Genomic DNA, 23,659 nt, shown 5'->3' on the forward strand with positions numbered 1-23,659 from the left:
CAAATTAAGAAAGTGAATTTAATAAATACCATCATCTGTGGATTAGCACTAGAAAAAAAACTGAACACTGCCACAGTAAAAATCCAACCCATCACATTCCAGCCACATACTGAGTGACTGAATCTTGACAATCTCAGAGGAAACTAGGAATGGTTGAATAAACAATTGCATACCATCCCAACAATAAATAAATTGGGGTGCACCTAAAAGATCCTACAACACTAGCCAGGAGATAGCAGAGTTCCCCAAGTATCTTGACCAATAAAACTGAACCACTTCTACTACCATTGACAGGTTAATTACTTCACTTGTTGTTTGTGGAAACTTGTTGTGTGCAATTTGCTGAAAAGTGACAACATTTCAAAAATTATTCATTGGTTGTGAAGCACTTTGGTTGACCAGAGATTGTGAAATGTATTACATTAATATAAGTTGTTGTTTCAAGTTTAAGGAAGTATATTTCAAGGACAGAAACTACATTGTGCGATTGGTTTGTAGCTCATGTTTCAAATGACTGCTGTAAACATGAGACTCCTCTTCCTAATAAGGGAACATTAATCTTGAAAATATATAATGCTTGCCATTTTTTCATCAAGTGGAAAATTAAAAAAGTGGGAGAGAGTGATCTCATAGTCCATGACGAAAAAAGAAGCTTGTCACAACAAGGAAGCTTCTCCCAGTTGTCTCTATTCATTTAGAACTCCATTAAACTGCCATTTTTTTTCATCAATAGAAAGCCGCTCCAGACAGACAATGATGCAAATGTAACTGAAACAAAGGTATCAAATAACAATCTGACTCCTACACACACTAAATCTAGGAGGCTGCTTTGATCCTGATCAGGTGCAGTGCAGGTCCAACATTTTGACTGCCAATTCTGCACTTTCAGGCACTTACCGAACACTTTTCTCAATGCTGGGAGAAAGTAGAAATTCTCTGCGCTTCGATGACATTAAAACTTTGCCCCACACAAGAGCAAACTCTGCACAAGTCAAAGCTGCACATCTTACTCTGCAGATACTGATCTGAAACTCGTAGCTGCAGTTGATTCCAACCTAAAAATACATCAATTGCTTCTGTAGGGCAATAACACACCCTGTTATGGCCTTTGATCTTATTAGAAACTCGTCTGAGAAATAGGTTTCTTAGGGCTGCATCTATTGAATGTCAGCATAATAGGTGATTATGCAAAAACCTAAATAATCATATGATCCATATTATGTCCTGTTGTGATATAAGTTGCAAATAACAAGTTAACTGCATTCAATTAACATTATTTTATTCTTTGGATTAGATCCTACTAAATTATGCTTTTAAAGTAGCCACCACAGTCCAAAATGTACTTGCAACTCAGCAGCTCTTCCCATTATCAATTGCTAATTGGATGTTATGTGTCTGAGCAAATGCATCCTTAAAAACATTCTCAATGTTTGCTTCCAAGTAATGCACCACATAACAAGGTTCTCATTAACCACCATTTACTGCACTGTAAGATTTATTTAATAAACAAAATCAAAACATCCTGCACATCATGCAATACAACTTAAGTTTCTTGAAAGTCAGAGCATTTTTAATCAAATAAAAACAAACCATCTTTATCTACGTTGCTATCAATGCAATTTGGATCAAAATTAAACTGCTTCATAAATTGGTGCTTTGAACAACTACCATATATTGACGTCTATTGAATTTTGAATGGTTTTAAGTAAAACAGCTGCGAGCAGCCATAAATATTATAGCTCTAAATACACTTTGATTATTGCTTAGCTATCAATGACTATTTGCTAACTGCCAAAATAAATATTGCTTTTTTAACTCAAGTAAAATTAAATAATGACATATGAATATGCTCTACATTGCTGACATTGTTAACCACACTCCTTGAAATAAGGTTATAAAAGTGAAATTCAAATAGAGAATAATCTTTTTCAACAGAAACAGGTTCCTGTTTCCCACCAAGACTGCGTGTGATCTATTCTCTCCTTCAATTTTTCACTCTAAAAATAAGATGCCATGCACTATATATTTCATTTGAATCACACAGATTCAAGACTGGAATGATATATAACCCATAGTAGCTTTATCATATTTTGGAGAGTAAGATTAAGAAATAAATGCTGACAGCTCTGTGCAAATTAAACAAATTGTACCATTCAGCTCACAACCGTCACATCTACTTTATAATTATACATTTCAAAAATATATTAAAGGTTCTCCAAGTTATATATACAATTTGAACCATGATACAATTCTACTCCTTTACTGTTTCTGTGCGTGTGCACGCGCGCATGCAACGCATGGGGAGGGGGTTGGTGGGGAGCATACCTGCATTGAAAGTTCAGCTAATATGGTGAGCTAAACATGCAATGCAATCAGTTAGCAAGTTCTAATTGAAATGTTTTCATTTTGCTCATATCAATTGCTTTTATAAATGAAAATTAGACAATTTATTTAAAAGGTAAAAATGAAAATAAAATATCGATCATGTATAGTAATTTGCAAAAAAAATCCAACTAGATTTCTGAGATAATGTCGAAGTGTCAAATTCACCAAAATTCATTGTCAAGGAGACAGAAAATTAGTTGTACTTTGTGAAAGCAATATGCATGGCGAATGAAATGTTTCATTTCTTTCATACATTATTTTCTTCCTTTTGGAAGGATTAACTCCTTGCCGGCTCCAGTTCCATAGGTGCCAGTTTGCCAATAGCTTGCCACCCAAGAGGCCTTTACTCATGTGTAAGCAATTATCTTTTGCTCGCCAGTTACAGCAGCCTGAACACAGTGGGACAGATACCATAACAAGGGAACAAGAAAAGAAGTGAAAAACATGCCGAGCCCAGGATGAGGTCTCAGCAGGTCCAAAAGAGACTAGAAGACATCAGTACTCACACAGAGAATCAGTACAACCCAAGTCCCTGTCACTTTGTATCTATCTGCCAATTATCTTGTGATACGGACATTGATCCTCTTTTCACCTTTGCAGCCATGTCAATTCCTGATTTCCAACGTCATCAAATCAGCAAATGATTGCACAATAAATTACTGCTACTTTACAAAGGTGCCTGACAGGACAGTACACTCCACTGCCAATGCTGATGTTGCTGTACTCAGCTGCTCTGGTCCTGTTGCTAATGCTCCAGTTATTCTCATGTGTTTAGCTATCCAAAAATTGGGAATTGCTCACCAAACATGGGACAGTCTTCAGCTGCCGAGAACATAGGAGATTATCAGGGAGTTAACACTGAAAAGAGAATATTCTGATCAGCATTTCATCTAAATCTAACAATATAATTTTTAAAAATGGGGAACTGTGTCTGTAATAACAGTAATTGCAGTCAATATCCGATTCTTGTTTCATACAAAAGCCTGCTTCAAAAGTGATATAAGGTCAGCACTAAATTGTGTATGAGGAGTGATAGCAAGGTAAATAAAATTGTGACAATTAGATTTCTCATCCCTCTCCCAATCTGAATTCTCCATTAACTGGAATTCTGGGGTTGGATCTGTTTTCTGATTGGATATATCAAATTCACTAGTAATATTGATTGGCCACTTATCCTTGCTCTGATCTCAGCCTCCCACTGCTCTGCTGCACCAGCTGTCCTTGGTGCATCCACTTGATCCACACGCTCCATCCGTTTGACCCATACGCTCCATCACCTCTCGAGACCCCAACACCCCCTGAATGAGCAACCTGGAATGTTCCAATTGGATAAAAATGTGGAACTCACCTTAAATTTCAGTTAACAGTATATTCATGTATATTTGATTATCTGGCACCTCCCATTCCCATAGTATGCCAGACAACAGAGATTTTACTGTAGTAAGTAAATGACAAACCAACATTATTCTGAGAGTAAATGGTCCAAGTTGTTCATCAGGAATTCGCTTGTGCCCCGAGAAATAGGAACAGACTGAAAATGTGGATTTGGGTCAGGTTGATTTGGGTTAAGTGATGTGCATTCATTAAGTGTACCTGTAAATAAATGCTTAAAGTATGTAAAAATTGACTCAATTTCTATTCTTCATCACCTGGTTTTCTGGTAACATACATCAGTGCTGTGGTTAAAAAAACCCAAACTTGCGAAAAACAAGCAGCAGACAAGGATCAGGTCGGCTGTCACAGCAGCTGCTCGACTGCAAGCAACAAAAAGCAAGGTCTGAAAGCTTGGCTTTCGCAGGGTAGAAAGGCTACATCTCCCGAAATCTTTCTAGATGGGGTGGGTTCTCAGCAGAGGACTGGGTTGACCATCAAGAACAGGATCTCTAAGTGGTCACATTGTTGCAATTAGTTCCTCATCACAAAACCTAATCTTCAATATGTCCTTCAGAGACACCTTGAAGATGATTTTGGCATGAACCACATTCCTCAATGTTGTTGTCCAGCATCAGGACCTTGAAAGCTTTGGCTTGAGATGGACACTGGAGAGCTGCAGAAACACAAGTGCTCATTATAATCAGATATATAAATATAGAATCATAGAATGGTTTTAAAAGCACAGGAGGAGGCTTTAGGGCTATTGTGTCTGTGCTGGATCTCTGAAGGAACAATTAACCTAGCTCTTCTCCATAGCCTGCAAAATTTTCCCTTTTCAGATAATGGTCCAATTCCCTTTTCAAAATCTCAACTGACCCTGCACCCATCACACCCTTAGTGTATTCCAGATCCTAAACACCTGCTGCATGGAAAGATTTTTCCTCATGTCACCATATACAAAAAAAAGGGGTTTGGCAGTGGGCAATATGTCTCCTGATCAATTCAGTTTCTGTTTCTCAGTTTTGAATGTTATAGCTACATTTTGCAAAAAACCTTTTCTGCCAAAAAAACAAATTCAACTGAATAGCGATAGAACCAACAATGATGTAAATATGGTTTTAGCTTTGCTTCTACGTTGTCAGGGAAACACAAAGTAAGCATACAAGATTTAATCATGCCAAGTTTGTAATTCATGCTTTTTTTCCTCACATGGTTTCTGGGAAGTGTGTGGTCCACAAAAAAATTGCAGTAGTGGTATGAAATGTTTTTTTGATACCTTTCTGTACTAAACATAGCTTTCTGACAATTATACACTAAAAATACAGAACAAAAATGAATCTACAGATCATTTTTGAAAAGCAGTCCAAATGTGTTTGCAGCTATAAATATACTTGGAAATGAAGAGTAAAAACATGGATTCATATAGCTGCAACTGAAAATCAACAATTGTATGAGGTTTGCAATATTGGGGTCCAAAGGATCCCAACCATTTTATTTGTCTCAAAATGCCCGGATTGACAGCCAGGTAATCAGGGAATTAGAAATGGTAACTGTAAGAATCTGTGTTGTTCCTACTATTGGCTGAAATGAAGCTCTAGCAAGAAGAGGTGCACAGGAAGAGAAGGTGAGCAAGAAAATAAGGCACAACTAAAAAGACAGAGGGAAAAGTGCAGACTGAAAATAGAAAAGATACTGTGGGATGGTGAAAACAAACATCCACAGGTAAAAGGAAATGCAAAAGTTGTCCTTACAAAAAACGCTGAGTGAATCTGGAAGAATTAGAAACCTGAATACCTGTTGGTGATTGAGAGGAGGATAGCACTCAATACACCACAGGTTAAAGGGGTATAAATGTTTATTGGAGCAAAAATGATTCAAATACTTGTCAGGTTAAACTGGGTGCAAATTTCTACCTGTTCAGACAAAATGTGTAAACAATAAAAATAGTTCCTGACAGTAGTATAAAGATAATGGTGAAGAACAAACCTGATTTAAAATAATCCAGAATTTGAATGAAAATCCCCAAATTACAATCAGGGTTAATAAATGCTATATTATTTAGAGTATCTGAACAATGAGAAAAATGCAAACATAAATGCTATGTTCTGTATTATATTTGTAATGCTAGGCTTTCTCTACAATAAGCCCTTTAAAAAAAAAATCAGGTTTCGTTTTAATTGCCAGACTGCAGCAGTGTAAAAATCACAAACAATTCCTTAATCTTGTCACCACCTCGCCACCTGTCGCAAATGCATCTGTCCATGATAGTATCAGTAGGAATGAATAGCATACAGGCCTTATTGAGACAAGTCCTGTCTTCGCTCTGCGCAGCAAGGCATTACTACCGTGCTAAATACGATAGATTCAGAACAATTTAGCAGTTCAAATCTGGGCACTCCATGACGCATTGGGATCATCAGCAATCTGTAACCTCACAGCCCAGATATCGCTGACTCAACCATTACCATCATGTCAGGTGACCAATTCTCATTCAATAAAGTGTGTCACATAGCATGCTAGGAGATACCAGACATAGTTGAACATTCAGTGCCAATCCGGTGAAGGTGCAATAAGATGATATCTATGTTAAACAGTAGAAGCAACATGCAATAGATAGAGCAATGGAGCAGATCCAAGCCCTCAAGTCCTGCTACATCCTTCCATGAATCGTGGTGGACAATGAAACAACTTACAAGAGGAGGTGGCTGCACGAACAGCTCAATTTTCAATAATGGCAGAGGCCAGCAAAGGGGTGCAAAAGACGAGGCTGAAACATTCGCAATCATCTTCAGCCAGAAGAGCTAAATGCATGAACCATTATAGCCTCTTCCTAAGGTCTCAACATCACAGATGCCAGACTTCAACCAATCTGATTCAGATTGAGAGATTCCAGGAAACAGGAAATGCACTGGACACAGCAATTCAGCAATAGTACTGAAAGATGTGTGTTCCAAAATGAGCCTCACCTCTAAACAAGCTGTCCACTACAGCACCTGCCCAACATAGTAGGAAATTGCTGAAGTATGCAGTGCCCACAAAAAGCAGGACACCAGTTCCTTACCTCTTCATTAGTTTACTGACAATCAGCAGCAAGGTGAGGTGGTGTCAGGGGCAATGATATCAGTTCCACCTACACACCAATAAACTATTTGCTACTAAGTTTGGGTTCTACCAGGATCAATTGGCTCCCAGCTTCATTACAGGCTTGGTCTAAAAAAAAACACAAAAAAGCTGGGTTCCAGAGATGGTGCGAGAGCCACTGCCCTTGACATCAAGGCAGCAGTTCGCAAAATGTGGCATCAGGGACTCCTAGTAAAATTGAATTCAATGGGGAATTAGGTTGGAGGCATACCGAGTCAAGGGAACATAGTTACAATCATTGCAGACTAATCATCACTCCAGAACATCATGCAGGTGTCCCCCAGGATAGTATTGAAGGTTCAACCATCTTCAGCCACTTCATCATTGGACTTCCCTTTATGATAAGGTCAGAAGTAGGGATATTCACCAATAATGAATTGCACAGTATATTCATAATTCTGATGAAACTGATGAGTATGCCCACCTGCTGGACAACATTCCAGCATCCAATGATTTGCATGCAAGTTTCATGCTAAACAAGTGCCAGAAAAGACTATCTCCAACAAAAATAGCTTAATCGCCTTCTCTTGACATTTAACAGCATTGCCATGATCAAATCCTCCACCATCAAAATCCGAGGGATTACACTGACCAACGACTTAAGTGGACCGGATCAAATAAAAACTGTAGTTATAAGAGAATGATGTGGGTATGCCGGAGTTGGACTGGCGTAAACACAGTAAAAAGTCTGACAACACCAGGTTTTAGTCCAACCTATTTATTTGATAATATACTCACAAGCTTTCGGGGTTAGCCCCTTCGTCAAGTATATTATCAAATAAATAGGTTGGACTAAAACCTGGTGTTGTCAGACTTTTTACTGTGTTAAAAGAGAAGTCAGAGGCTGGGCATTCTGTGACAAGTTCCTCACTCTCTATATCCTTTCTACCATTTACATGGCACAATTCAGGAATGTAATGAAATACTGCGTACTTTCCTACATGCAGCTCCAACAATACTCAAGAAGCCTGAGACCATACAAGCCAAAGCAGCCTGCTTGATCAGCACCTCATCTACCATCTTAAGAATTTTCTCTAGCCACCACCACTGCACTGTGACTGCAGCGTGCACCCCACAGAAGATGTACTAAACAACCCTCCAAGGGTTCTTTGACAGCAATTTCCAAACTCACCGAGAAGGACAAGGGTAGCAAGAGTGAAGGGAAATGACCCACCTCTAAATAACACACATCCCGAGTTGGAAATAGATTGCCATTACACCAACGCTGCTGGGTTAAAAGTCCAGAAACTCCCCATCTAACAATCTGTAGGAGTATCTTCACCACATTAACTGTAGGGGTTCAAAGAGGCGGCTCACTATCACTTTTCTTGAGGGAATTTCGGGATGGGCAATAATGCTGGACTTTATAATGACATCTATAATTCAGAAACAAATAAAAACCAATCTTCATATTTCCCAATGGTGCATTCAAATTAAGAATTCACTGCCTGATTAAGTCCAAATTTGTACCAAACACAGTAAAGATTAGGTTGTCAATGTGACAAATTTACAGATATATCAATACAATATAAATAGCTGCCACATGAATCTCACATAAATTCCAATGAAAATTTAACAGTCATTTTAAAATATTCATACAGATAATTTATTGAGGAAGATACAGAGTAACTGACAAGCAGTGATACAACATAACTTGCCTCCACTTTTCCTGCAACACCCAGGCATTTTATTTTAAAATTAGTCAACACATATTAATGGCCTGGAGATTCTTGAAAAACAATGTAACCAGCAAGTTACATAAAAATGTACTGTGATCTTCCCAGAGGCAAGTTATGCCAACATTTTCTGAGAACCTAACTAACATATGCAGAATGGAAAAATAACTGTCTGAAATGTGGAAATCATTGTAACAAATCTCAGCCCAAGGACAGTGCTGAACCAACACCATATCCCTTTTCAAGCATGAAAATTAAAATTTCAAGCCAACAAATCATTATTTACGTACATTAAGCACAGGTAGAAGTATTTCTGTTTTTAATGCCAAATCATTCTTGCGGCATAAAGATGCATTAAAATATATAGAGTGTACTTCATGACCCAGCAAGGAAAAAATTGCCATAAATCTGAGGCATGCATTTACAGCCAGTTCTGAGCTCCTGTAAATTCAGGGAATTCACGTGAGCTGTTCTTTTGTATTGGCCTTGGATCCACGTCATTAAGTGCCAGAAGGTTTTGGCAGAGGTTACGCTAAATTGATACAAGAAATGCAAGTAATCTGTACAAGGCATAAAAATTAGAGAACATTTTTATACCCAAATGTCCTTCATCTTTTGCACCTTAAACTGGCATTAAGCCTTGATTATATAATTTTGTCGCACAGAAAATTCCACATTACTAAATCTACAGAACGTGCTTGCATGGTGGTCTCCATTAATGCTCTCTGTTAGCTGAAACAAGATGCACCATTCTCAGGCAATATAGACAGATTCTGCTCTGTGCATAATTATTAACTATTTCTTCAACCTCTCCATCGTGCACACATGTTCTATCTTCATCAATCAAGTTCAAGTTGCCCCGCCACCAGATGATAACAGTAACAGAAGAAAAGCTAAGTTTCACCAAAATGTTAGAGGAACAGCAACAAAATACTTGCTCATATATATATGAAAATAGTAAGAACGGTTTGCTTGGTCTGTAAATGTGAAATACTTTGGTAAAACCCATCATCATTAATCAGTCTTTTACAAGCAAATACATGTTTCTAATTAAGAACTCATACAAGTCTATGTCAACTTAATTTGAATCTAAGTTTCAAGAAACTGAAATAACTTGGCAGGCAAATACAAACAATTCTTTTCTGCCAAAGAAAGAAATTGCACCAAACATTCAACAACCAATTTCAAAATCTGGTTTCAGCAAGCAAAAGTCTGGGCTTAATAGCTTTCATGGAAATAAACATTTACTTTATTTTTAGTGAGACAAAGCTTATTTTTACAACTAAGAAAATAATGAACAGAATGAAAATATAAACCATCGTTTGAAAATATCTACACAATATGTGTACAAGGAAATTCAATCTCATACAGTGCATGATACTTCAATATCGTCACCTACCAGCAGCCTGGAGGACCAACTGTAATCTTGCTTTGGCCTGTTCCGCAGGGGGCTGCAAAACAACAAAGATAAACTCACATCCTTTATAATGGATCTCTGTATTAATGATGAGATAGTCCAAGGGATTTTCATTCATCAAGAAATAAAAGAACTGTGCACGACAATATACAATTCTTTGTGTAATCAAAATGACGCAGCATTCAAAAAAAAGAGTTTGAATGACTGGTGAAACACCGTCAGTTTCTGATTCAGAGTAGAATACTAGGTACCCATAAAAACATTGACCAGCCAACGTTAAGTATCCTAGTTAAACACGACACAAGTAAAACATGGTTCCCAGTTATCATTTCAAAATAACTGCATAACATTACTTAAAATCTATCATCTTTTAGCAGCACTGTTCAAATAACTGAGACATAATGAAATATAAAATGTTAAGTTGCCAAAATATAGTTAAATATACTGTGACCAACATTTTATACAATACTCATCCTACAAATCTTAAAAATTACTCTTCCCACCAATTGTTACAAAAAATCCTCTTCATTTTCACATGCATGCTTAGGTGCTGCATCTATTATAGCAAAGTTCCAAAAAAATGAAAAAGATGTAAACTTTGCTTTAATTCTTTGTAGTTTGGGATCATTAGATTATTTGAGGATTTGCATAGTCAGTTCATACACATGTGCCACCAGAGCTCCTTGCAATCCCATTCAGCAAAGAAATGTTCAAATTTGCATAATCCTTCAAAGGCATCAACCTCCTCCTCCCCCACACAAATCCTCAGATTTAACACTACAGCTTCAAGTATTATCAAAATTATACTTTCTGCAACTTTGTGTAATGCAAATACATACACCACTTTGTATAATGGTTTTATTAAGACAAACTGGGGGCATAGAAACATTAGAGAGACAAAAAACATCAAAATGTATTCTGTAATATCTGAGAGGTAGTTTACAGGAATGCTTTCAAACATGACATACTGTTATGTCTCTATTTCTGCCAATTTTCTTCCTTTCCTTCATCTCCTAGAGACACTGGCACCTTGCAGGGACACATTCCAATCCTATTCTAATGTGTCAAAACATCCATTTTTCACATATGAGCCCTGACAGTGAGCGTTAACTGGCTATTTGAATATGGGTGCTATCACACTCAAGCCAGATCATGTCCTCAATTGCCTACGTGCAGATAGGTTATATAGACTGAACAGATTTCCTGGCCAATCCCTTCTCAAGCCTGGATTGCTAAAAACCTTTTGTAGTATAACTAATTGCCATACCCCAGCGGAGATCAGATAACTTAAAGCAAGATGAGGATCAGACTTGCTATAATAATCACATTTTTAAGAACGACATACATTTATATTGCGTCTTTCACTACCGCATAACATAAATTAAAACTAATTATGCACCTGCAAAGCAGTCACGGTTGCAATGTAGAAATGTAAGTAACCAGTTTGTGCAATACAAGCTCCAACAATAGCAATGTGATGATGATTGACAGATAAGTGAACAATTCTTTGAAGAATGCAGAGTGGACTCCAGCCTCTCAAACACCCAAAGCTGTATGTAGTGACATATAGGACCTTGGAATGTGCTAGTCTGCAACACTAGGTCGAGAACAAATCTTTGCACTAGAAGATCAACATGCTTCAGGCAGACGAAAGAGTTTCTCTCACTGACTTAATATTCCTCCAGAAGCAGTTGATGTTTGTCTTGGTGTATGTTCCTGGGAACAGCCCATATAGAATCCTGCATCACAGAGGTGCTAGGGATAAAACTTGACAAATGCAACTGCGACTCTCTTCAGATCCTCTATGAGAAGGCATGCGAACATCTCTTTTCCACAAGGGACAGGTGATATAGTACGGTCCAACTACCGGGAGCATTCTGTGGCAACATAGTCAAGCTCATCCTTCACAACGCCAGGGACAAGTCGGAGCTCAGTATATTGTGACACTTCGTGTTTGCGTACCAAGGATGTACACAGCTTGATGCAACTGCACACAAAGGTGGTCATCAGGACGAAGGCGGCATTGAGTTCCTTTTTACCACTTTATCCAGAAATTTGTACATGGTGCCCTTTCAGACACAATCCATCCTGGATCTCCAGATGAAATTGAAAATGGCTCAGGTGACTGCTATGATGAAGATTCAGAGTATGGGCCAGACCAATCCCCAGAGTACCTCACACCTGATGACAAGGCTTTTCTGGCAATGAAGAGGGAGCATTGCTCCCACATGCCCAACTTTTGCTTCACCTTGGCCCACACCCTAGCTGCTGCAAATCATATTCCCACCTGCTTCACATAATCTGAAGGGTCAAAGGATTAGTCTGTCCAGTCCCAAAGAACATAGCTTCACTCTTACCATGATTTACCTTGGCTCCTAAGATCATCCAAATTGGTCAAAGACATTCAGGAGCCTGCACACCAGCATCAGATCTGTGCAGAAAACAGCGACATCACTCGTGTACAGTGAGGCTTTGACTTGAGTGCCTCTGCTGCCTGGGATTGTCACTCCTCTTATACCCGATCCTTCCTGATTGTCTCGGCAAAAGGTTCTATACAACACGCAAACAGGACAAGGGAGAAAGGACAGTCTGCCTGTCTCCGGCTTTGAACAGGAAACTTTTTGATTTCTACCCACTGACTGAAACTGTGCTACTGATATTTATGAAGAGCCATTGGACCCAATAGCAGGTTCCCTCCTCAAACCCCATTTTGGTCAGCAAATCCATCAAGTAGGTGCATGATATTTAATCAAACACCTTCTCCTGCCCCAGGCTGTTGAGACAGGTGTCCACCCTCCTCTCCTGCACATAGGCAATCGTATCCAAACAATGGAGCGTGATTTTTTATATATCCAATTCAAAGTCTCAACAAGTGAGACATTCCAGATTCAAGCTGACAAGGCAGGCGAGCCACTTCCTGTCTTGGGCTTGATCTACATGATCCAATCTGATTGGAGCAGGCATTGCACCTACTCCCAGTCTTGATCTCATTTGCATATCAGCCAAATGGCCTAAGTGCCACTTTAAAAAATTGCTTCAAATGAATTCAGTGTAACCTCGTTGACTTTGACCCAGTGCAGGGCTGCTTGATCTTAGCCAAAAGACCGAAAAGCAATGGAGCACGAATTGCACTAGTATCAGCTTCAAAGCATCATTTACATCAATCGAAAAACAATAGAGCTCTTCATCATTTCTCAATAGTAACTCTTTCATGTTAGCCTTGATCTCTGTAATTAACTTGGGAAATGGTGAAATACATATTAAAATGCTAGAAAATACAAATTATATGTAACAAATTTTACAGTTACATCTTCAAAGCATTTCTTGCTCTGGTCAAAGCATTTCTATAATCCATACATGTAAACAAGTAAGTTACATGTGGCATGTGAAGAATACACAATCAACCAAAACTACATTTAAAACTTACAGTAAAGTGAAAACAAACGGACAGAGCTGGAGTTAGAAAGCAGACATATCAATTGAACCAGAACTAACTGTAGCCAACAAACCATTAGCCTTACTACTTGTCGTTTATCTTCAATAACCTTTGGACTGCAAGTAAATTACAGACCCAAATAATGTGACACCCCTCAACAGATCTTCTAGGACGTGTGCGAAGAATATACATAGCTGAGCATCTTGTTCACCTATCAGCCCACACCCCACCCTGTGCATACCCACCTACACTAGCTGCCAATTGAGCAATACACTGATTTGAAAATTCTCAACTTAGTTTTCAAATCCCTCCACAGTCTCATCCCCTCCTGATCTCTGCACCTGACTCCAACTCCATAACTTTCCAAGCTAACTGCACTCCTCCAATTCTGACCTCTTCTGCATTGCTGATTTCACTCACTTCAACACTGACAGCCAAGTGTTGCTCAAGGCCAAAGCTCTGGAATTCCTTTCCTAAAAATCTCTAACTCTTTTTCCTCCTTTAAGGCAACCATTTGACAAAGATTGTCGTCACCTGTTCCAATATTATCTCAGTGTCAAATTTTGCTTGATAATGTTCTGCTACCTCCAGCAATACATTTGCACCTTAGTGTTGCACTGAAGTGTCAATCCAGATTATGTGCTCAGTCTCAAGAGTGTGACTTAAACCCAAATCTTCTGACAAAAGTGATAGCGTTCTACTGAACCTTTACATTATGCAGTTTTAGACAAACAGATACAAATTGTAAATTGCCCACACTCACAGAAAGAGCTAAACAAACAGATCGATTGTCCAGACAGACAATTAAAAATAAAAACAGAAAACGCTGAATAAGCTCAGCAGGTCTGGTGGCATCTGTGGAGAGAGATACAGAGTTAATGCTTTGAGTCCAAATGACCCTTCAACAGAATGATAGACCTGAAACATTGGCTGTAATTTTACCGGTCCGCCCGCCATAGGAATTGGTAAGGGCAAGACGCTGACCATGAAAGATCCGTTGATCTCAGGCGGGATTTTCAGAATGAGCAAGGCTGTAAAATTCCATCCATTAACTCTGTTTCTCTCTCCACAGATGCTGCCAGACCTCCTGAGTTTATCCAGCATTTTCTGTTTTTATTTGAGATTTTCAGCATCCGTAGTATTGTGCTTTTATTTGGGATAATTAAAATGTGTTGCATAGCACAGTTTATTAGTTCATAAAATATGAGCATTGCTAGCACGGCCAGTATTTATTGTTCATCCTAATTGGTCAAATGGATGCTAGACAGCCACCTTCTTGAACTGTTGCAGTTTATATGGCAAAGATATTCTTTATCTGTCCTTTTAGAGAAGGTGTTCCAGGTTCTTTCCCAGTGAAAATGAAGGAGGAGCAAAAGCTTTGCAAGTCAGAATAGTAGGAGAATAATATCTTGGAGGTTGTAGTTTTTCCATATACCTGTTCCCCTTGTCGTTGATGCTTGAGGTCACAGATTTGGTAGGTAACATTGAAGAAACAGTTTGAGTTGTTGCAGCGCATATAGTAGATGACACACAATTACACACTGCACAAACAGTAGAGGGAAGAGGTGCCAACCAAGCAGGCTGCTTTGGCTTGAATGTGTTTGGAGATGTGTGCATCCAAACAAGTGGATAATATCCCATCTCACTCCTGATCTGTGACTTATAGGCAATGGAAAAGGTTTGGGGGTCAGTCAATACAGAATACCAGACTCTTATCTGCTCTTGTTGCCATGGTAATAATGTGGCAAATTCAGGTATGTTCCTTATCAATGGCAACCCCCAAGATATTGACAATGGGGAAATCAATGACGACAGCACCGCTGAACTTCAAGGGGAGGTGGTTAGATTCTCTCATTGAACAATGTCATGGCCTGGCATTTTTGTGGCCCAGATGGTACTTGAAAACTATTAGTGCAACCCTGTTGCACATGGCGTAGGTGCCTTGGTTTTGAGGAATTATGAACAGAACTGAACACTGTACAATCATCAGTAATAATCCCCACTGCTGACCTGACAATGGGAGGAGGTCATCGATGAAGCAGCAGACAGTGGTTGGGTCTAAAATAATGCCCTGGAGAACTCCTGGTGAAAGGTCCTGGGACTGAGATGATTTGCCCTCAAAAACCTTCTTCTAGACCATATCTTCACTGTTGCAGCCATGATGTTATCAGGGTCCATAACCTTTGCAGCATCCAGGGCACTCAGTCAGTTTCTTGATATCACATTGGCTTCAGATGTCTCTGATGGAGAGAACCTCAGGAAGAGGCAGATTGGTTCATCCACTCAGCAGCTCTGGATGGTTGCAAATGCTTGTCATTTACATGTGTACCATTATTTAAGATAAGGTATGAAGGGAGCCTTCTCCTCCCATTACTTGTTTTACTACCCTGTCATTATTCATGACCAAATGTCACACAGCCACAAAACTTTGATCTGAACTTGGTTGGTTGGGGGGGTGGGATTCATTTATTTCATCTATTGCATATAATCCCCACTGGTGTTACAGGTTCATCAGGTTGAAACCTTATTTTCAGGTTGGAACCTCATTTTCAATTTGATACAAAATCTCTGGGTCTGGTGTCACTCAGAGGTCAGAATGGGTAAGGGTGGCAAGTTTCCTTGGATGGAAAATGGACTGCCAATTGCATATGACAAATCTAATTATTATAATGGAAATTTTCTACCACAAATTACCAGATCAACAATAAAATTAGATCACAACTACAATATTTTAATTAATATAAACTGTTGGCATTCATCAAATTCAAGAATATTAGTTCTCAAGAGTAAAATGAGTTTTTTGGTCAGCACTAGCCATGGTGAAGCCAAGTGTAACCCAGGATAAAGTTTATTCTACTATGCCTCAAAATTGCATCTCAACATTCATCCCAGAGATTATCCCTGTCACGTCAGTGTAAAACAGATGTTTAGAAACAAACCATGGTCCAGAGAGAAATGGCCAGCTTCATGCTGAATTACAAATTACAACTAGTTTCCACTACAACATTGCCTGCTTATTAGTGGATATTTTTCACCTTTTTGTTTCTCCAATCTGAATACAACTATTTCAAAAAGTTTCTAACATTAATTGTAGAAAATGGGCTTCTGGTGTCACAGGAATCCACAATTCAAGTTAGTATATCACAAAACCGAAATAAGATACCAATCTTAAATGATATACGATTAGCAGTTTTACATACTACACTTGCAAAAAACGCAACTGAAAGACTATGCAACTAGCCACATATGAAGCTGACCATTTGATAAACTGCAATATTTCAAAAGTAACTTGACGTAAAACGTTTTTGGATTCTCTAAGAATGGAAAGGTAGGACATAAACATAAGTTTGTTTGTACTCATCTGCACTGTATGATTATATTCTAACCATCTGATGTATAGAACAACTATAGTAAAATTTCTTTCTTTATACATCTTAAACAAAAATGAAATAGGCTGTTGTAACTGTTGTGTACAAGTCAAATCTTCGTGCACCCTCTCCTCTGAGTAAAGGGCAACAATTTTTAAAGCAGTACAAATTCAGGCTCTGGGAAATACAAGAATGAAAAAGGACCTAATTCATAATCTGGATGGTCACAGTAATGAAAAGCCAAATTAAAAACTGCAAAATTATTCCAAATGAAAATCCAGTTAATTAGCTAACTTTGTACAAATGTACTCCACTGCTGGTGTAAGCAATGCATTAGATTATTCAAAAATTTCATGAACTAAGGCAACATCAAATCTAGCCTTTCCTTTCAAAAAATAGTTACATGGCGATCCTTAACAGAAATGGTTTAAAATTAAAAACACAATTTCAGCAGCATTTCTTTAAGTTGCTTCACGTACCATTATGGCACAGGGAAATGCTGACCTCCTGCAAAAGTGTTTTACCACCAGAAAGCAATTTATTCCTATGTTTCTTTAAAGGAGAGTAGGCGCATAATAATGTAATTTATATTGGCTCAATTTTATTTTGTAGCTTTGCACCATTTCTCAAACTTCATGACCTTTAAAATTGTCCCAAACTTTTATTTCCACTTATTATTCTGAACAGATTTCATTACATATTTTAAATGTAAACAACTCTGAATAATGATGTGGACTGTTCTGTGATTGTTGCTCTGACATTTGCGCATGAAGCCGAGATGGAAACCTACTGCATTAATTTAGCTCTCATCTCCAGTAACTGCGCGTCTGTAAAAAGTTTTAGACTGAATGCACATAAATCATGTACAAGAAAAATGAGAAAATCTGGTACCTAACTCATCTTCTACCATTCTGTGAAATGAAATCCACTAAAATACCTATCAAAACTGCAATCATCAGTAGATAATATCGTCTTAGGTCTATCTGCACTTTCCGATTTAATTTCCTCCATGCCCTTGACATCCACAGATACCATTAAGATTAAGCACATACAGTAACTGAGCATTTTTCATATTTTGATATACGAGGCCCAGGCGCTAAATGTAATATCATCATTTGAAAATTAATGCAATATTTCTTTTGTTATTTTTGACTTGGAAAGCAGGATGAATATTTTGGTTTCTCTAAAGTAATTTCCCCATCAGAATGACATACAATTATGAATAGATATGCAACTGGTCAAAGGTCAGCTAAATTACTACATCATTAAATGAGGGAAGAGATCAAAACTGAGCATGGTACTGCTGCTGAAATGGTTATACTGCCTGGTACATCAAATATGATGAAATCATTAGAGTAATAAGCATGGAAATCTGTTTGCAGATTAACCCGTGGTTTCACGCTGCTTTTATCTAATGGGGCACTGTGGAAATCTTGTCAGCTTTTCATCAGCCACGATCAAATTACTGAAACCATGAACATATCATGGCTGCAAATGAGAACAGCATGCCTGATTGGCATTTTTATTTCCACAGCAGCAAAAGGTTTAATTTTATGCCAATAAACATAGACAGACAATCCATCGTTTGGAATTAATACACCAGTGAACATCTGAGCTGATCTTTCATGTAGCTGCCGAAAATTCACATTTGAGAAACAAAATATTTGTCAGAGATATAAGCCCACCACAGTTTACAAATTACTCCCACTACCAAGTGGATGAAAAGATGGTCCCTTCAGTTGAATTCTATTTGTGTTGCTTTGAACCATTCCAGGGATCTCTGAGACCAACATCCATTTACTATCTTTCCTTCCTTTGGGGACGTCCCCATCTACACTCATCATACTATCGATGAATCCAAGTTCAGATCATGAGCATATTTTGTGGGGAATAAGAATTATGGCATTCCCCAATAAAGGGGAGCATACAGATGTACTGCACTTGAATTTGCATAAGGCATTTGATAAGATGCAGAAAACAAAGGCTACTAATATAGGGAGCAACATTTTAGCATGTATGAAAGATAGGCTGGCTGACAGAGACTGAAGAGTATGTGAAAATGCATCTATGATTGATTGGCAGGATGTGACAAATGGAATCCCACAGAGATTGGTGGTGGGGCCCCAGTTTTTCACAATTTATAGCAATAACTTAGATGAGGGGTGTAAAGGCATAGTAGCAAAATTTGAAAAGAACATCAAGGTAGGAAAACATTTTGTGAAGGTATAAGGAGTTTGCAGGTGAATATGAAGAGGTTGAGTGAGTAGATAAAAATCTGACAAATGGAGTACAATGTGGGAAAACATTGTTCACTTGGCAGGAAGAATGAAGAAGCAGAGTATTATTTAAACAGGAAACAACTGCAGATTTCTTAGCTGCAGTGGGATCTTCATGTTCTAGTGTACAAATCAAAAAAGCTCGCAAGCAGTTACAGAACTGATCAAGGTTAAAGAAATGTTATCCTTTATTATGAGAGGAAGCAAACTTAGAAGTAAGGATTTTATACTGCAGTAATGCAAGAATTGGTGAGACCACATCTCAAATACAATGTGCAGGTTTGGTTTACTCATTTAAATAAGGATGTAAAGTCATTGGAGGCAACTGACAGGAGGTTTACTGGATTAATACCTGGAATGACTGGGTTGTCTTATGTGGAAAGGTTAGACAGTATGGGTTTGTTTCTGCAGGAATTCAGAAGGGTGACTTGACTGAAGTATTTAAGATCCTGAATGATCTTGACAAGATGGACATGGAAAGAATGTTTCCTCTTGTTGGTGGACCCAGCACTAGGGGACAGTGTATTAAAATTAGGGAATGGCCTTGTAGGACAGAGATGAGGGCAATTATTTTCTTTCAAGGGTTGAGAGATTTTGGAACTCTCTGCCTAGAAGGCAGTGGAAGCTGAGTCACTGAATATCTTTAAGGTACAGGTAGATAGATTCTTGTTAGGCAAGGAAATAAAAATGCTATCGGCGGTAAGTGGGGAACGTGAAACTGAAGACAAAAGGATCTTATAAAAGGCTGAGCAGGCTCAAGGGACCAAATTTTCCACGTCTGTATGTCATACATTTTCAAAATAATAAAATCAGTGCCACTGAGAAAAAGTAAAATAACACATTACCCATACATCATTCGATAGTTCTTGCCAAACTCCATCGAATGGACAAGTACTATCAAGTCATACACCAGAATACTACTGCCCCCAAGAACTGGAGTGGGCAAGGGGCGAACAAGGGAAAGTCCGTTGACCTCGGTAGGGATCTTCCGGTCTCAGGTCAAGCGAAGCCGTAAAATCCTGCCCATCGGCTCAATATGAAAAACAGGTTGACTTTGCAACATTTATCAGTAAATAGCACACATTGTCCAACCTTTCCTCAAAAGACAACTCATTAATTCCAGATATCAATCCAGTAAACCTCGCTTCAATTGCCTCTGATGCATTTGCATGCACCATAAGATTTGAAATAATAAATCCAGAGAAATGCTTTGGTAAATGTCATGTTTGTGTTGATCAAATGTTGCAATTTGAAACATCTTACACAAAATTCCCTTTCACATGGAAATTCTCCAAAGTGTTGTAAGTAGCAGACATGTTCAATGGAGCACAACTTAGTAGAATAGAAATAATCATTCGCCTTTGCCCAGGCTCTTCAAATTCTTCTCCAATGTAGTCAGATGCAATGGACATTGATGTTCTCACGAAGACATCTGAAAGTTTTCAAAATGCTTAAAATAACATTTCTTTGAAAAATCCATGCATAATATCTATTCAAAATGGTTGTTTTTTTTATTCAGTTGTGGGACATTGGCGTCGATGGCTGGCCAGCGTTTATTGCCAATCCCTTGTTGCCCTTGAGGTGGTGGTGACAAATTGCCTTCTCATTCGCTGCAGTCCACATGATGTGGGTTGACCCACAATTCTGTTAGGGAGGGAATTCCAGGATTTTGACCTAGCAACTGCGAAGGAACAGCCATATATTTCCAAGTCAGGATGGTAAGTTACTTGGAGGGGAACTTGCAGATTGTGGTATTCTCATGTATCTGCTGCCCTTGTCCTTCTAGATGGAAGTGATCGTGAGTTTGGAAGGTGCTGTCGAAGGACCTTTGGTGAATTGCTGCAGTGCATCTTGTACACACTGCTGCTTTTGAGCATCAGTGGCGGAGGAAGCAATGTTTGTGGATGTGCTGCCTATCACATGGACTGCTATTACGACAATAGATATAAGACAAAGTAACCTGTCAAGTTATCCAAACAGGCAAAACCTGTGAGAAACATTGAGAAAGTTGAAACAAATGTGGATTGTGGCAAGGACACTGCAAAAATGATAAATGCTTCGCATGCTGCAAACACGTCCAGTCCCATCTTGTCATATGTTCACATTGATGCAAAGACAATTAGTTATAATTCCATGACAAATCATATTTACGAATGAGAGTGGAATTATGTTAACAAAAGCAAAATACTGAGGGTGCTGGGAATCTGAAAGAAAAACAAAGTGCAGGAAAAAAACTCAACAGATCTGGCAGAAATTGTAGAGAAACAGAGTTAACATGTTGAGTTTGTATTAACATGCAAAACTATGCTGAATCATAGTGTTATTAGATAGGCTGTAGAAATGAACTAAGCCTGCTAAATTCAACTTAATTACCTCCATCACTGAAGTAATGTTTTTGCCCCTGTCTGTAAATAATATCTCAAAAACTAATGAATAGATTTCAACAAAACTTGGTGCGCAATTAAGGAATGGCCCAAGGAAGAACTGATTAACTTTTAGGTAAGGTGCAGATTCAGATTTGGATTCTGAAATGTTTTAGATCATGCACTAACATATACATTTTTTTAAAGAACGTTATGGGTTGTTTTACTTCGAGTGCTTTTGATTTTTGTGGTTTGTTTTAGCTGCTGTGGCAGAATTTGTCACACTAGTTGAAATGTAAGTAGAGATTTCAGAGCAGGTTATTGGATATGGATTGGATTGAAGCCTCCTTAATGAGATCAAAACTTTCAATATTTATTCAGCTTCATAGTTAAGGTGTCAACCAGGCAGGGAAAAGCCTCAAGAATGAGTTGCATAATTGTATTAACAGAGTTAATACAGAGTGGCGGAGGTATGCATTCTACTGAGTGCCCCCTCATTTGTGTTAACAGTATAATTTTATACACATTTAAAGAAATAGTTCTAAAATGATCCCAAAACATTAACTGGAGGTTATCATGTACCAAAATTCTCCTTTCAAAGTTAAATAATACAATTTCATAGGAACACGAGTTGGTCATTCAACTCCATGGGCCTATTCTGCCATTCAATGAGATCACAGAACATAGAAAACTACAGCACAAACAGGCCCTTCAGCCCACAAGTTGTGCTGATCTTTTCCCTACCAACTAGGCCTAGCTATAATCCTCAGTCCCATTAAATCCCATGTACTCATCCAGAAGTCTCTTAAAAGACCCCAACGAGTTCGTGTCCACCACCACCGATAGCAGCTGATTCCACTCACCCACCACCCTCTGAGTGAAAAACTTACCCCGACATCTCCTCTGTACCTACACCCCAGCACCTTAAACCTGTGTCCTCTCGTAGCAACCATTTCAGCTCTGGGAAATAGCCTCTGAGAATCCACTCAATTTATACCTCTCATCATCTTATAAACCTCTATTAGGTCACCTCTCATCCTTCGTCTCTCCAGGAAGAAGAGTCCCAGCTCCCTCAACCTATCCTCATAAGGTATGCACCCCAGCCAGGCAACATCCTTGTAAATCTCCTTTGCACCCTTTCAATAGCTTCCACATCTTTCTTGTAATGAGGTGACCAGAACTGCGCACAGTACTCCAAGCAGGGTCTGACAAGGGTCTTATAAAGCTGCAGCATTATCTCCCGACTCCTAAACTCAATCCCTCAATTAATGAAGGCTAGTACACCATGCACCTTCTTGACCACATCCTCCACCTGCGAGGCCAATTTAAGAGTCCTGTGGACCTGGACTCCAAGGTCCTTCTGATCCTCTACACTGCTAAGAGTCTTACCCTTGATATTATACTCCTTCATCCCATTGGACCTGCCAAAATGGACCACTACACATTTATCTGGGTTGAAGTCCATCTGCCACTTCTCCACCCAGTCTTGCATCCTATCTATGTCCCGCTGCAACTTCTGACATCCCTCCAGACTATCCACAACACCACCAACCTTCATGTCGTCGGCAAACTTACTAACCCATCCCTCCACTTCCTCATCCAGGTCATTTATGAAAATGACAAACAGCAAGGGTCCTAGAACAGATCCCTGGGGCACTCCACTGGTGACCAACTTCCATGCAGAAAAAGACCCATCCACAACCACTCTCTGCCTTCTGCAGGCAAGCCAGTTCTGGATCCACAAGGCAACAGCCCCTTGGGTCCCATGTCCTCTCAAGAAGTCTTGCATGGGGGACCTTATCAAATGCCTTGCTGATGTCTATATAAAACACATCCATCACTCCTCCTTCGTCAATGTGTTTAGTCACATTTTGAAAGAACTCAACTAGGCTCATAAGGCACGACCTGCCCTTGACAAAGCTGTGCTGACTACTTTTGATCATACTAAACATCTCTAAATGTTCATAAATCCTGTCCCTCAGGATCCTCTCCATCAACTTACCAACCACTGAGGTCAGACTCACTGGTCGGTAATTTCCTGGGCTATCCCTGTTCCCTTCCTTGAATATAGGAACCACATCCGCAATCCTCCAATCCTCCGGAACCTCTCCCATCTCCATCGACAACGCAAACATCATCGCCAGAGGCTCTGCAATCTCTTCCCTCGACTCCCACAGTAACCTGGGGTACATCTCATCCGGTCCCAGTGACTTATCTATCTTG

General features: G+C 39.0%; 1 protein-coding gene across 3 annotated transcripts in view; it reads right to left on the minus strand.

Annotated features, from left to right (window-relative positions):
* rsrc1 (arginine/serine-rich coiled-coil 1) overlaps window positions 1-23,659 on the minus strand; it is a 401,286-nt gene that overhangs the window by 182,901 nt on the left and 194,726 nt on the right. For all 3 annotated transcript variants that reach the window (XM_080185516.1, XM_080185515.1, XM_080185513.1), the window contains one exon: window positions 9,976-10,027. In XM_080185516.1, the coding sequence (XP_080041642.1) occupies window positions 9,976-10,027 (52 nt within the window). The remainder of the gene's footprint in view (window positions 1-9,975; window positions 10,028-23,659) is intronic.

The sequence above is a fragment of the Carcharhinus amblyrhynchos genome, chromosome 3 (assembly GCF_965287045.1).
Source record: "Carcharhinus amblyrhynchos chromosome 3, sCarAmb.v2.hapA, whole genome shotgun sequence".
Classification (NCBI taxonomy): Eukaryota; Metazoa; Chordata; class Chondrichthyes; order Carcharhiniformes; family Carcharhinidae; genus Carcharhinus; species Carcharhinus amblyrhynchos.